Raw genomic sequence first — 12,758 nt, 5'->3', positions numbered from 1 at the left:
CCTGTGCAGGAGCGGCCCTGGTGGGCATCCCCTGTGACACTCCCTACTATACTGGGTGCCTGGGTCCTAATGAAAGCCCTAGCAAGGACTCTGATAGTGCCAGCTGACACGACAGTGGAGGACAAGGGCTTCCCTGGGATTCTTGTTTCTCATATACTCCCTCTCCCCGTTCTCCAAGCCCCAGAAGTTGAAGCTGCTGCTGGTACCCAGCATGCCCAGTGGGCCTGCCTGCCTATGGAGTATTAGCTCAGGACACAGATGCCTTCAGAAATCTTATCTCCTCCCCCTAGCTCTCAAGCATCGCCCCCCCCCCCAAAGACCAGTGGAGCTGGATACTGCCCCCCACCCCAGCTGGTAATTTCAAGACCGATCAAAGAGTTCAGAGAGGGCTGGCCTGAGTCAGGGTCACCCCCACTGGGTTATGCTATGGGGCAGCACTGCGGACACATCCATGGGACCTGCCTCTACTTCCCCAGTCCTTAAGCGTTGTTCGACACAGAGGCGCCCATGAATCAATGCTTCTGGTTTACAGCTTGAAAAATACCACCTGTCAACTCCTGGGAGACCCCAACACAGATTTCCAGACACACACACTCATGCACAGACGGCCATCGTGAACCACGCACTGAGCTCTGCTTTGCTGCTCCTGCCTGCCTGAGCCCACCCTGGAGCACACATAGGCTGGGTGGTAGGCAGCCCGCCTCCTCCCTGACTTGTCACCCCCAAGGCCGAGCAGTCAGACACCTGAACCAAGAGCCTGGGCAAACAGTATGGCCTGGGCTGGCATGGCGGGGGTCAGGCACACAGCCACCGGGAGAGGGGGCAATCTTCCTACCACCCTGGCCCCGGGGCAGAGAGTGACAAGGCTCCTCCACCAAGCTGCAGCTCTGTTCTCCACCCACCTCCCACTCCTGCCCGGGGATGGCATTTGGCTGGTCTGGAGAAGCAGAGGGTGGCGTGGGGGACCCGTGTACCTGGAAAGCTTTGGCCATGGAGATGGGCTCTCAGCAGAAAGGCAGCTGAGCCCACAAGCAGAGACTCTCACTTTATTCCCACACTTGAGCGGATCCTGGATCCCTGGAGACAGATCTGCATCTCCGAGGAGAAGGGATCCCATTATAGGCTCGAGCATCTCCGCTCGCTCTGTGCCAAGCGGTTCGATTCAATCTTGGCGCCAATTGAGAAGCTCTTGGCAGAGAGGGTTTCTAACCCAGTGGCTTCCGTCCCCTGCTTCTCTCCAGATCGCTCACAGAGAAGCGCTCTCGACCGTGGCAGTGCACAGAAGCAAGTATTAGGTCGGAAGTGCTCGGCAACAGTTATGAGGTCCTGGTATGACCTGGCAGATAGCAGAGTAGGTCTCACAGAAGGATCCTGAGTCAACCAGCCCTGAAGGCCAGGCTGGAGCTGGTGGTTGGGGAGCGGTATCTTCCCATCGGAGGGGCCCCTCGGGACTGGCTTAGCATCAGTCCTGCAAGGGGGACCCTTTCCTAGAGGGGGGGGGGCAGCGGGCAGTATATCCCAACCCATTGCACAGTAGGTACAAAGCAAATTAAGCTTTGCATGGGCAACCGGTCGTGAGGATGGCTAAAAGCAAGCGAGTTGTCAGGGCTGTTCAGGCGCATTAGGATGTGCGGCACGTGTGCATTAATTCAAAGCAGGAGGCAAACAGAGAGCGGAGCGTGCATACCTGGGATGGCAGTGGGCTGGGCCGAGGTCCTGAACACAAAATGGGCGGCCTTGGATTTCCCCTGCTGGTTCTCGGCCACCACGGAGACCTCGTACTCGGCATTCCAGTCCAGGGACTTGAGCATGATGTGGTCACTGCCCGAGGGGAGCCGGATCTCTGGTTTCCAGTCGGAGGAGAGCTTCTGGGAGAACCGGCAAAGAAGGCAGAAGACACCAGGGAGTTTTAGGGGCATGCAGTGAGGACGTGGAGGGAGGCTGTAACCCGTGGACACAGAGGGATCCCAAGCAAAGGCAAGGCGAGCACATGGGCCCCACTCTTCCCCAGTCACGTGAAGTGCGCAGGGTCTGCACACATTGGCAGGTCAATCACACCTGTGTGTTTGCAAACACAGATGGCAGGAGATGCCAATGTGGTCCTGGGCCACTCCGGCCATGTCCCACGCCCTTGGGGCAGAGAGCCTCAAGCACTGCCCGCCCTCCCAGGTCCACTCAAGAATGCTGCACATACATGCCTAAGAACTGTTCTGGAAAGGAAAAACACAGCAGTTCCCAATTCGGCTCACCTTCTGCTGCATCATCCCTGCTCCCTGACACAAGGACCTGGTGAACACTCCAGACATTTTATTTAAAATTTTAAAGACCATCTTTTGATGCTCCGGAGGCTTTCTGCGTTATGCCTGGTCCACACCTCACTCAACAAGCCAATGAGAAGAGGAGCTGAGTGTAAGGGGGGGGGGAGTCTCTTTCGCCAGTTGAGGGGCATATCAGGGTGCTGTTCTGTCACATAGTCAACCTACCCAGTGAGCCTCTCCAGGCCCGCCCAAGTAAGTCAACTTCTTGGGGGAGGAGGCCCTTTAGAAGGGAGGGAAGTGCTCTGTGCGCCCTCGTTTTCCACTAGCAAGAGGCTTAGGCATTCCCTCAAATCTCACAGCAATTATTGGGCAATGGCCAGGTGCCATTCTAAAACCAAAACAGGAGAGAGTAAAACTCAGTTGGAGGGCCGGGGGCCAGGGGCCGAGGAGGGGGAGAGTGATGGAGTTCACAGTTGGGTGGCGAGCTGCGTTCGAAGGAGAAGGCTTAGCGCCAAGCTCACCATTAGATCAGATTCGAACTTCGTGAAAGGTAGCCACGAGGATCTATTTGGACGCTGTTTGCAAAGGAAAACAACAAAACAGACTAGATGCTGGCCAAATGACATCAAGAACCAGAAACATCAACTGATCGTGGCTTATGTTTGCCACTACCACAAGGCTTTTGCCAGGTTTTTTTTTTTTTTTAAAGGGTCTCAGCGAGGCTGGTGGTGTAGTGATTATGCATTAAGCTGCGATCTGCATGGTCAGCAGTTTGAAACCACTAGAAGCCTTAGAGAGAAAGATTGGGCTTTCTACTCTCCTAAACAGTCAGTCTCAGAATTGCTGGGGGGCGGGGGGGTGTCGCACCGTGTCAGCACTGACTCAATGGCAGTGAAGTATAGACATCGCCTAGTAGCTGTAGGTCAGAGGTGAACATTAACACCCTGACGGGGCCCTGTGAACCATCTGTCATACCCTGGCCCTGCACTACCAGGGCTGGGAGCCATTGGTGTCCAACCGGAAGGGCGTGGCTAACAGCGGGGGTAGGCACTCACCGAGCGGTACTTGACCAGGTAGTGTCTGATGGGGGAACCGCCATCATCCTGCTTGATCAGGTTCACCTTAATCGAATTTCCATCCTCTCCCATCTGTCCTTCCAGCTTGGGTGCACTGGGCTCCCCTGAAACAGGCAGTTCATACGGGTGAGACTAGATCCGCCCAGCGACATTTCAGACCATCAGAAGGGGAGGGGGTGATGGGCAGGGCGGGGCGGGGCTCCTCTTGGCTTTCTCAGAAATTCAAATGTTCATTAAAGCATATAGAGGAAACTCTTGGCTTGCAATCAGCTGCCTCTGCAGACAGGAAAACACCCTCTTGGATTCTCTCCCCTTCTCCCTCTTTGTGAAACTGTTTGTAAAACTGCAGCCTGAACTTTCAAAAGCCTGATGCGTTGTGAGGCGCAGGTTCAGCCGCAGGGCAAGGTTAAGTACTGGAGTAGAAAACCTACAGGCAAGTGCTGCCTCCGTGGGGTTTGCTTTTTTCCAGGAGTCAAATCTTTATGACTTAGATTCATTACAATAAAACACAACAGCTCCCAGTTGTGGGGAAAGAAAGCCCAATCTGCCTCCGGTCCATTCCTGAGCATATCTTCTTTTTGATGGAGCTCTGGAGGCAGGGCTTCTCCTGGGTGCCTGGCCTGGAAGCCTCCATCAGGAAGTCTTTTGCTTTGAGGGAAGAGGGGGCTGTCTCTAGCAGGCACCTACATAAAAACGTGGACATGGCTCTGCAGCCTACTCAAGATCAAGAAGGGAGATGAGCTTAGATGGGACCAAGCCCAGAGCCAGGCTATCTCTTCAGAGCCTGAGACGCCGATTGACGTTAAGAGAAAGGACTTCATTAGTGTCTATCCAGAGCAGTGGGCTGAGAGCACATCTGATGTGTGCAAGGTGAAAATGAAGACTGAACACCTCAGGAAGCCGGCCCGCCAGCATGGGGCTCTGGCTCCCTTCCAGGGCCTCAGAGAGAAATTTTGCTTATTGTTTTTAGCTGCTGTTAAGTCCATCCCTACTGATGGTGACTCCATGTGCTATTGAGTAGAACCGCCCCAGAGGCTCTCCTGGGCTGACATCTAAAACTAGAGGGATGGCCAGGTCTCCCCCTGCCCCCCCCAAGATGAAGCTGCCGAGTGGGTTTGAACTGCCAACCTTGAGGGTGAGCAGGCCAGCCCAGCGCCACCTTTAATAAACCTGCAGAGTTAGCCTCTGGGTAGATCACCCTGGCTTGTTCTTGGCAGGACGAAATCATAGCTGATGGGAGGGCATGTCACCAGACCTTGGATCTAATCTTCCTAAGACTGCAGGCCTGGGGACTGATACAGACTTCTGGCAAAGTCAGAGTTCAGTCCTTTTGGGACCTCCATGTGGCCCGTAGGTCCTGCTCCTCCTGCCTGTAAGGCGAGGAGGAAGCTGAGTTCGAGCCACTGTGTGTGTCTGTAGACCCTGCGACTCAGACCTGGCCAGCCGAATGCATGTTACCCGGGAGCCTATTAGAGAAGCAGGCCTGCAGTGTAACAAGGTCCCAGGGTATCCATGTCCTCTTTATGTTTGGGAAGCGGTCGTAATGCCGCAACAGCGAGGACCCGGTCTCGATGGGCAAAGGGTCCGATAGTCAGGCTGGTTGGGTCTGCTGTTTGTTTCCTTTAATCACTCATCCAGAAAAAAGAAACAGCAGCAACAACAACAAAACCCTCCACCATTGAAAAACAAACAGACATCAGGCTAGGCCTTGCTTGAGCCCCTCTGTGGCCACTGGCTCCAACTAGTCCGCTTAGAAAAAGACATGAAGAAGAAGAAAAAGACATCTGGTTTAGAGCATGGGAAGGTATGCAGCTGTTTCAGATTCTGCTTTTGGACCACTTAAAGTTGTCGGCTAGAATTCAGCTAGGTCCCTAGCAGTCCGTGTGCCAGAAAAGTTCCAACGCGTTATGGAAGAATGAGAACCAGACAGGAAGTGTGTGTAGAGCCGGCAATGCTGGGCAAACGGAAGTGTTGGGCTGCAGAAAGCGTATTCTCTGAGCGAATTACAGCGATCAACGCTTCATGGCTTTCCTGGGGGCTTCCCAGGTTTTAGCGCGGAAAGTGCCTCCTCCTCGGAGCCTCCTTAGCCCCAGCTAAACCGGAAAGGATGGCCGCCCTACACAGCCTGGCCACGGGCATTCAGAGATTGTAAGTTCCTGCATTCAGAGTCCCAGCGCTGACGGTGATGAATGGTCGCATCTTTGCTCTAAAAGGTGACCATTCCATCAATCCCTCCAAGGTGAGGGCCAGCCTTGGCCCCGGACCTCCGTGGGAGGCCGAGCGAATTGTCCAGGAAGGCAGTCCTGGCGGGACCTTCCTTAGCATTTCATCTCAGAACTGTGAGATTGCAAGGCGGAATGAACCCTGCAAAGGAGTCCCTCAGAATGCTGCCTGGTGGGGTTCCTTGTTTAGAAGAGACCCCTGCCCTGACAGCTGTGCAGATGTCTTTAACGAGGACCGCTGAGGACACTGTAGCTGTCTGTTACGTCCCACCAGCCGCTGCCTCAGCCTCCGCGCTTACATTTGGAAAACACGGGACCCTGGATGAGTGCTCCCCATTTTCAGCTCTGGCTGCCCTGTGACACTCAGAGGGCTGCCAATTATGCCTTTCTTATCTCCTGTTGATCCTCGTGGAAGTTAGGACCCAGCTGAGTCTGGGGGAGGCGCACCCCAAGACGAGCAATTTGATATCTCTGAGACACAGCATTTTCAGAGAAACCTACGTGTCTACAGAAGTTGTCTTTAAAAAGTCCCCTCTTCGCACAGAGACCCCAATTCACTTCCAAGATACTATCAACAGAATCTCTCCACGGAATCGATGCGGAAGCCACAGCTCGGATGAACGTCTCTGGTCTTTGGAAGTCACTACAACTCGCCCGCAGAACACATGCTGTCGTTCTACTTTTGTGACTGCCGTGTTCCTCTATACGTGTGCATTTTCTCATGCAGTTTAGACCGTGCTCTTCCATGCAATGTTCTGGTACATGATTTAGAATGCTTTAAAAATAATTTATTCAACAAGTGCCTAGTCAGCACCTGGGAGGTATCAAGTAGGGGCCCCAGTGGCCTAGTGGTTACATGTTGGGCTGCTAACTCCAAGGTCAGCAGCTCGAAACCACCAGCAGCTCCATGGGGTTAAGAAGGAGCTTCCTACTCTAGTGAAGAATTCGTCTCGGAAACTCACAGGGGTGGGCAGTTAGTTCTACCCTGTCCTATACGGTTGCTACCAGTCAGAAGTGACTTGATGGCGGAGAGGGGTTTGTGGTTTGTTTGAGGTATCAAGTAAGAGGGTCTAGTGCAGCAGTTCTCAACCTGTGGGTAGAACGACCCTTTCACAGGGTCACCTGATTCAGAACAGTAGCAAAATGACAGTGGTGAAGTAGCAACACAAATACTTTTATGGCTGGGGGTCACCACAATATGAGGAACTGTGTGAAAGGGTCGTGGCATTAGGGAGGTTGCTCTGGCAGACCAGGGGCTTAAGGATTGGGCTGTGGAAGATTGGTGACTCATCTCTGAGCGAGATGAGACCTTCTGCTCCCGTGGAGACTTAGGACCTCAGAAACCCCAAGGAGCGGCTCTCGCCGTCCGGTGGGCTCGCCGCTGGGAGTCCTCATGGACTCGCTGGCAGCAGGGTTTGAGCAGCCATCACGCAGTCTCTGGGGCCCCGAGGCTTCCAGAGGAAGCCACGGAAGCAGTGAGACGAGGTGGAATCCCAGAAGGGAAAACGTTTTACAAGATGGACCTCTCAGTCAGAAACATAATTCCTCTTTTCTGACAGGATTTCTAAAGGAACGCCCACACTCAACTCGCAGCACACAAAGTCCAGCCGCCTCTGTGGCCACCGGATGGTCTGCAAGCTCATGCAGAGGTGGGCCGGGCTGCATTGGTTTAGCAAATTGTCTGCCTTCTTCGTCTTCGTGTTTCCTGTTAGCTCTTTGTATTTCGAAAAGAGCTTCACAACGGAGCTCAGGAAGCGGTTTCCCAAGTGCGCTGCGCAAAGGCGGCTTCTGCCCAAGGAGCAGGAGGAAGGGGCTTCCTGGGGTGGGGGTGGAGGTGGGAGCAGGGCTAACAGGGCCTCGGCATCCAGGAGGCGCGCTGCTTTATTGAACGCATTAGCAGAGCGCGTGATTTAGAGGGCCCCAGTGCGCACACTCGGTTCCGAAATGACTGCCCGGGTTGAAATCATGATGGGTCATTTTGGCGAAACCAATATTGTAATTATTTGTAAATGCAGGCTTGCGATTCAGCAGCATTTGGCAGGTGCTCCAGGAAACCAGGGTTAATGACATCCCCTGAGGGGAGCTCCAGTCACGAGTCAAAAAAGCCCCCCCCCAATATGTTCACGAAAACAGCAGCCCCTTAGAAATAAGCCTTGCCAATAACACACACGAAATAGTATGATCTAGCCAAATATACATCATGCACTCAAGGAAAGAGGAAGGAGGGGTGGGGGACTCAAAAACAAGCGGACAGGAATGTGAGGTCCCACGCAGCCAGGCTATCGATAATGTGGGCAGATCCTAAGAAATCCCTCAATCAACCGTAATGGACATGTGCGCATTTCTGACCACGTAGCGGGTAGGTCCCTCTTTTGTCCTTACACAGCGCCCTTGACTGTGAATCGGCCTCACCCCTTCCTTTCTGGCAGCAGCCACTGGGGTAGGAGTGCGGCAACGGCTGCTGGGTCTCTGGAGCCCCAGCACAGAGGACAGTCAGTCCCGGGGTCTGGACAAGGACTGATTCCGAGAACGAGGTTCTTCCTCTCTGCTCATAGGAGCCCCGCGCCCAGGAGTTGCTGGTCATTTCTGGGGAAATACTGAGGGGCGGCTCCCAATCTGCAAGGGGAGGCAGGCTCGGGGCCTCTGCTCACCCTCTGCGAGCTCTCCCCGCCTCAGAGTCTCGGGGTCTGACTACAATCACTTGTAGGGAGGCAGGGTCTGCCTCAGCCTCGGTTTTGACCTTGACTGTGGGGGTGGAATCAGGCCTTTGGAAAGAGCCCTCTTTTCTCCTGAGCACTTTGTCCTCCGAGGTGGTCCCCGGCTACAGAGTAAAGGTACAGAACCTGACGGGGCCCTGGGCCTTCAGAGCATGATTAGCTCTTCTGTGGCCAAGGTTACTGAGGCATCTCGTCTACAAATGCGTTCAGCCCCGGTTTTCTCCGAAATGACAAGTGTGTGTGTGCGTGTGTGTTTAGGGCAGGTAGGGGTGCAGATGCAGATGGCAGCAGAGGGACCAGTTAAACACCCGTTCACATGAACTGAGCCACAGACTGACCCACGACAGGACTGCGTGGCACCCAGAACACTGTTCGCTTTGCTCATTCAAACTCTGGCCATCCTTTGCGGATTCTCTCTGACAGACAACTTGCACCTCGTGTACACCTATTTGTTACTTGTGTGAATCGAAAGGTCTGATTTGGCACTTGAAGCATGACGTTTTCCCAGTTCTTCCAATTCAACAGCATTAACAATGGCACGCAGAGGTCAGAAGTCGGGCTGGCCCTCAGGGAACCTGGGGTTTAAAAGTTATTAGAAAATGAATTCTCTTTCCTGAATGAAGCTCTGAGATCCAGATGTCAAACCAACAGCAAAGGGCAAAATCGAACGAGATCACAGATGCTGTTTACCTTCAGGCCCTTTGTCGCTCTTTCTAGGGTTGCTCTCCCCATCGACCTGGCCTTTCTAGAGAAGCTGAGATGGGGATTCTTTTTGCCAATCAATCAAAAAGAGCCAGGTGGCCGTGTAAGATAGACCCCAAGTTATCCTAAGCAATGCTCTTCCAAAGCAGGCCTTGGGAATGGGTCTATCCTTTCTCCTCAGCCTTTTTTTTTTTTAAGGTGTGAAGGATTTCCTTGTGCTTGTGGCCCAAGACCTCGTACCCTCCTAGTCTCTGGCTTCAGATTTGGAGGGAAGGTACAGAACTCACAACTAGGAACCTGACTGGTCCCCAAGCCTTTCCAGAAAACTCCTAGCTTCCTGAAGCCAAGGCCACTAGGGAATCTGGTCTGAGAATCCCTTCAGCCCCAGTTTGCTCAGAAGTGACACATGTGAGTGTGTGTGCGTTTGGGGGTGGGGGTGGGGGGTGGAATGCAAATGGCAGCCAAGAGTACCAATTAAATAGCAACAAATGAACCCTGACAGACCGAACCACAAAAATACCAATTCTCTTCTCCCGGGTGTCGTGAAAACCCCAACAGATTAATTGATCAATTATCTTTGTTTCATCATCCTAAAAAGAAAATTATGACCACGAAGGGATGGCTTGTGGTTATGGGGCTGATTCAAGCTGAGGAAGTTATGACAGAAATAACTGCTATCACCAACAATTAGCTCGGCTCCTGCTTCCGAGGCCACGAGGGGGGTTTGTGCACATCTTGGACATATTTCATGGATGCTGGGTTCATTCTGAAGCAGGACACAGCTCATGGTAACCCTAGGGGAATGGGTGGCTTCCATAGCCAGCAGGGGCCCATTCCCACAGGATCTGGGCTGACACGCACCACTGCCTCCCTCCTCCTTCCCTTCCCGGTAACTCTCTAACCTGGTATGACCACCCGTGCAAAGCATCCTTAGGAATAAAGGGAATTAGAGCGTTGGCCCTGGTGAGGTCTATGTCCACCTGCCAGAGCCCGCTGCAATCCAGCCACACAAGCTGTAAAAAAATAAGGGAGGTTGTGGAAGGGGCAGTTAGTGATGCTTTCAATCTACGGAGGAAGAGTGGTGTTAAAGAGTTTAGTTGATCAGAATCAGCATTTCCTAGTACGAGGCAGTGTCAGTAGCTAAAGAAAAAAGATCATTAGGAGTGGGTGGGGAGGGTCCATGCTCAGACATGCAGCACGTGCACAGAGGGGCATGGTGGCACGGGGGCATCTCCTTACACACATGCTGGTGGGCAGCAGTCCCATTTATACAGAATCCTCGGGAGCTCAGGGACCCAACCATGGACCTGTGGCATCAGGAAGGGAGCTGAGCACTGCAGCGATATAATGCCAGGACTGGGGCCAGAGACTTGTGCAGCGGATGCATCTGGAGCTCACCTTAGAGAGCTTCTCTCACCATCAGAGGGTGGGTGTCTGGCTCAGTGGACTCAAGAACTAAGTGGCTCAAGAACAGGGTTGGGGCTCAGTGCTTTTGGGAATCTCTCTTTCTTTGCCATGTGACCCACCTTCCCTCAGAGTTGCTGGAACATCGAGAGTGTGCTAAACACTTCTCAGGAGCAGGGGAAACATTGGATTTCACCATCAGCTCAGGGTGGGGTGGGGTGGGGTGGGTTACAACCCCCTGCTGGCAGAAGCTTAAACTTCCACACATCAGAGCAGAGCTGTGCCCAGTCAGGCTTCCAGTGCCAGCATTTTGGAAGCAGATTGCCAGGCCTTTCTTCCGAGGTGCCCCTGGGTGGACCTGAGCCCCCAGCCATTTGGTTAGCAGTGCGACGCCCCTGTTGGCACTCCCCAGGCAACTCTACATCCTTTCAGGTACCCAGAGAGAGGAGGCAGTAGGTGCCCGGAACTGAGCTCTAGGTCTCTCTCCCACAGACAGACTGTGTGCTCCAACCTCACCGTCCTCTTAAATTCCATTCTGAAAGGTCATTTCCCACCCCCACCGCCACTAGACAAATGCTCTGTCTTCAGCCATGGAAAAAGACAGCGACCCTCAGTCAAGGCTGGGAACGTGGTTTGATGAGGAGTCATCATGGCTTTGGAATCCTATAAGGCTCGTCGTGGCTTTTTAGGACCGGCTACAGGTTTTAATGGCAGTCCACCGTGACGACGTCTTTCTAGGGTAGGAAACAATTCAAACACTTCTTGCCCTGTGTACCATTTCTACAAGCATCTCTCTTCAGAGGCGTGAGTAATTTCTGCCCTGCTAGCTGTGTGCTTGGCTTTAACCAGAACGATGGCCCATGACAATGACTAAGCTTATCTTAACACAGAAATGAAGGGGTGTCAACCCCGCCTCTGCCCTCCATTCATGAGGAGCCACTGTCCTCGGGTGGACTCTAACTCGAAGCAGCCTGATAGGCTATAGGCTGTAACTCTGTGGGCGTAGGCAGCTTCGTCAGACTCTCATTTGACAGCTGATGGGTTTGAACTGCTGACCTTGCACCACCAAGGATCCTTGGAAACCTTGTAAAGTTTCCTATTCTCTTTGCCCTAAGACTCATAGCTTATGATAGCAGTTTACAAGGTGGGTCACAGTTCTTAAGAGCCGATAGATGCATCTGCTGGTCCCCTTGCTTTGGGAAGATTCCCATGTTGTTACCCAAGATGTAAATATCAAATATAATTTCCTTTCGGGAAAGGAAGGCAATTCGCACCCTAGTCCCGAGCCCAGGGGTCTGGTTGTAAATGGGACTGCACGGGGGGCAATGTCTGCCCGCAGCCAGTGATGGTGATGATGGGGGTGGTGGGGTGGGGAGGGGCGAGCAGGCAGGGGGTGCACACCACATCCACACACATGGGGCGCAGAGAACAAAAGGACAGGAGGGGGGCAGAGCACATGCGAGACAGAGCTGCAGATGGTTTTGTTTGTGTGCATGTCGTCCAATCAGTTCTCAGAGAAGGGAGGCCAAACGGGGCCCCCTACATGCACAGCACACCGGGCGGTTACTGGTGTTAGTTTCGCTGTGGTGATCAATGCAGCCTGGCCGTCTCCTCGGCTGAGACTTGCCTATAAACTACCAGTCCAAAGAGATGGGGACAGGGGTGTGTGTGTGGGGGGGGTGATGCTCGGGGCCAGTTTTGAAGAGGCGTTTGATTTCTCCAGGGGAGCACACCAGCTGAGGCTTCCTCCTCTCCCTGCGAGGTGTGTTGAAACAGGGTTGTGACAGTCACAATACAAACTAATCATTTTGTCACTGCTCTGAGCTTCATTAGGCTGTAATTTTATTTCTTTTGCTGCGAAGGTCAATCGTGCACTTCTTGATTACCCAGAGATCCCCAGTCCAGTAAATGCTAAGTGACATTTGCCCTGGGTTTGGGGGGCATTGTTCTCCTTCCTCCCCCTCCCACTGCCCAGGGGAGGGTCACTCCTGAAGTGACCCCCGAGCAGTCACAGCCACGCTCCTCCTCCAGTCTCTTTATTCCAGACATTGGTTTTGAACAAATGCACCCTGGGTATGTTCAATCGCTCGCTGTGGCTTTGGGGCGGCCTCAGCAGAGAACAGTACCGGTTGTGTCGGACTCCGGTTAGAGCGCCCCTGGTTTGCAGAGCGCGGGACACAAGTCAGTAACAAGGCCGTAGAACTAATTTACAAAAAAACCTGCTTTCTGGGGCATGGATTCTTATGACGAGTCTAGAAAAAAAAATCAGAGTTTGCAAACTACGTGTTGACAAAATTGGTCTGATGGAAACTCAGCGTCTGTCTGAGTGTTTGGGATGCAAAGTATTGAACCTAAGGCTTCCCTGGGATCAGACTGTCC

At 53.2% G+C, this 12,758-nt stretch overlaps 1 protein-coding gene across 5 annotated transcripts in view; it reads right to left on the bottom strand.

The window, feature by feature from the left end:
- NCAM1 (neural cell adhesion molecule 1) overlaps positions 1-12,758 on the bottom strand; it is a 370,435-nt gene that overhangs the window by 17,211 nt on the left and 340,466 nt on the right. For 3 of the 5 annotated variants that reach the window (XM_075546610.1, XM_075546612.1, XM_075546614.1), the window contains exons 14-15: positions 3,314-3,438; positions 1,688-1,865 (exon numbers count right to left, since the gene is read on the bottom strand). In XM_075546610.1, coding sequence (XP_075402725.1) covers positions 1,688-1,865; positions 3,314-3,438 — 303 coding nt within the window. Of the gene's footprint in view, positions 1-1,687; positions 1,869-3,313; positions 3,439-12,758 lie in introns of all 5 variants that reach the window. The other 2 variants (XM_075546609.1, XM_075546611.1) reach the window with 1 other exon arrangement.

Source organism: Tenrec ecaudatus, chromosome 4 (assembly GCF_050624435.1).
Source record: "Tenrec ecaudatus isolate mTenEca1 chromosome 4, mTenEca1.hap1, whole genome shotgun sequence".
Lineage (NCBI taxonomy): Eukaryota > Metazoa > Chordata > Mammalia > Afrosoricida > Tenrecidae > Tenrec > Tenrec ecaudatus.
The sequence above is the reverse complement of the archived record's forward strand: the minus strand, read 5'-3'. Positions and strand labels throughout refer to the sequence as shown.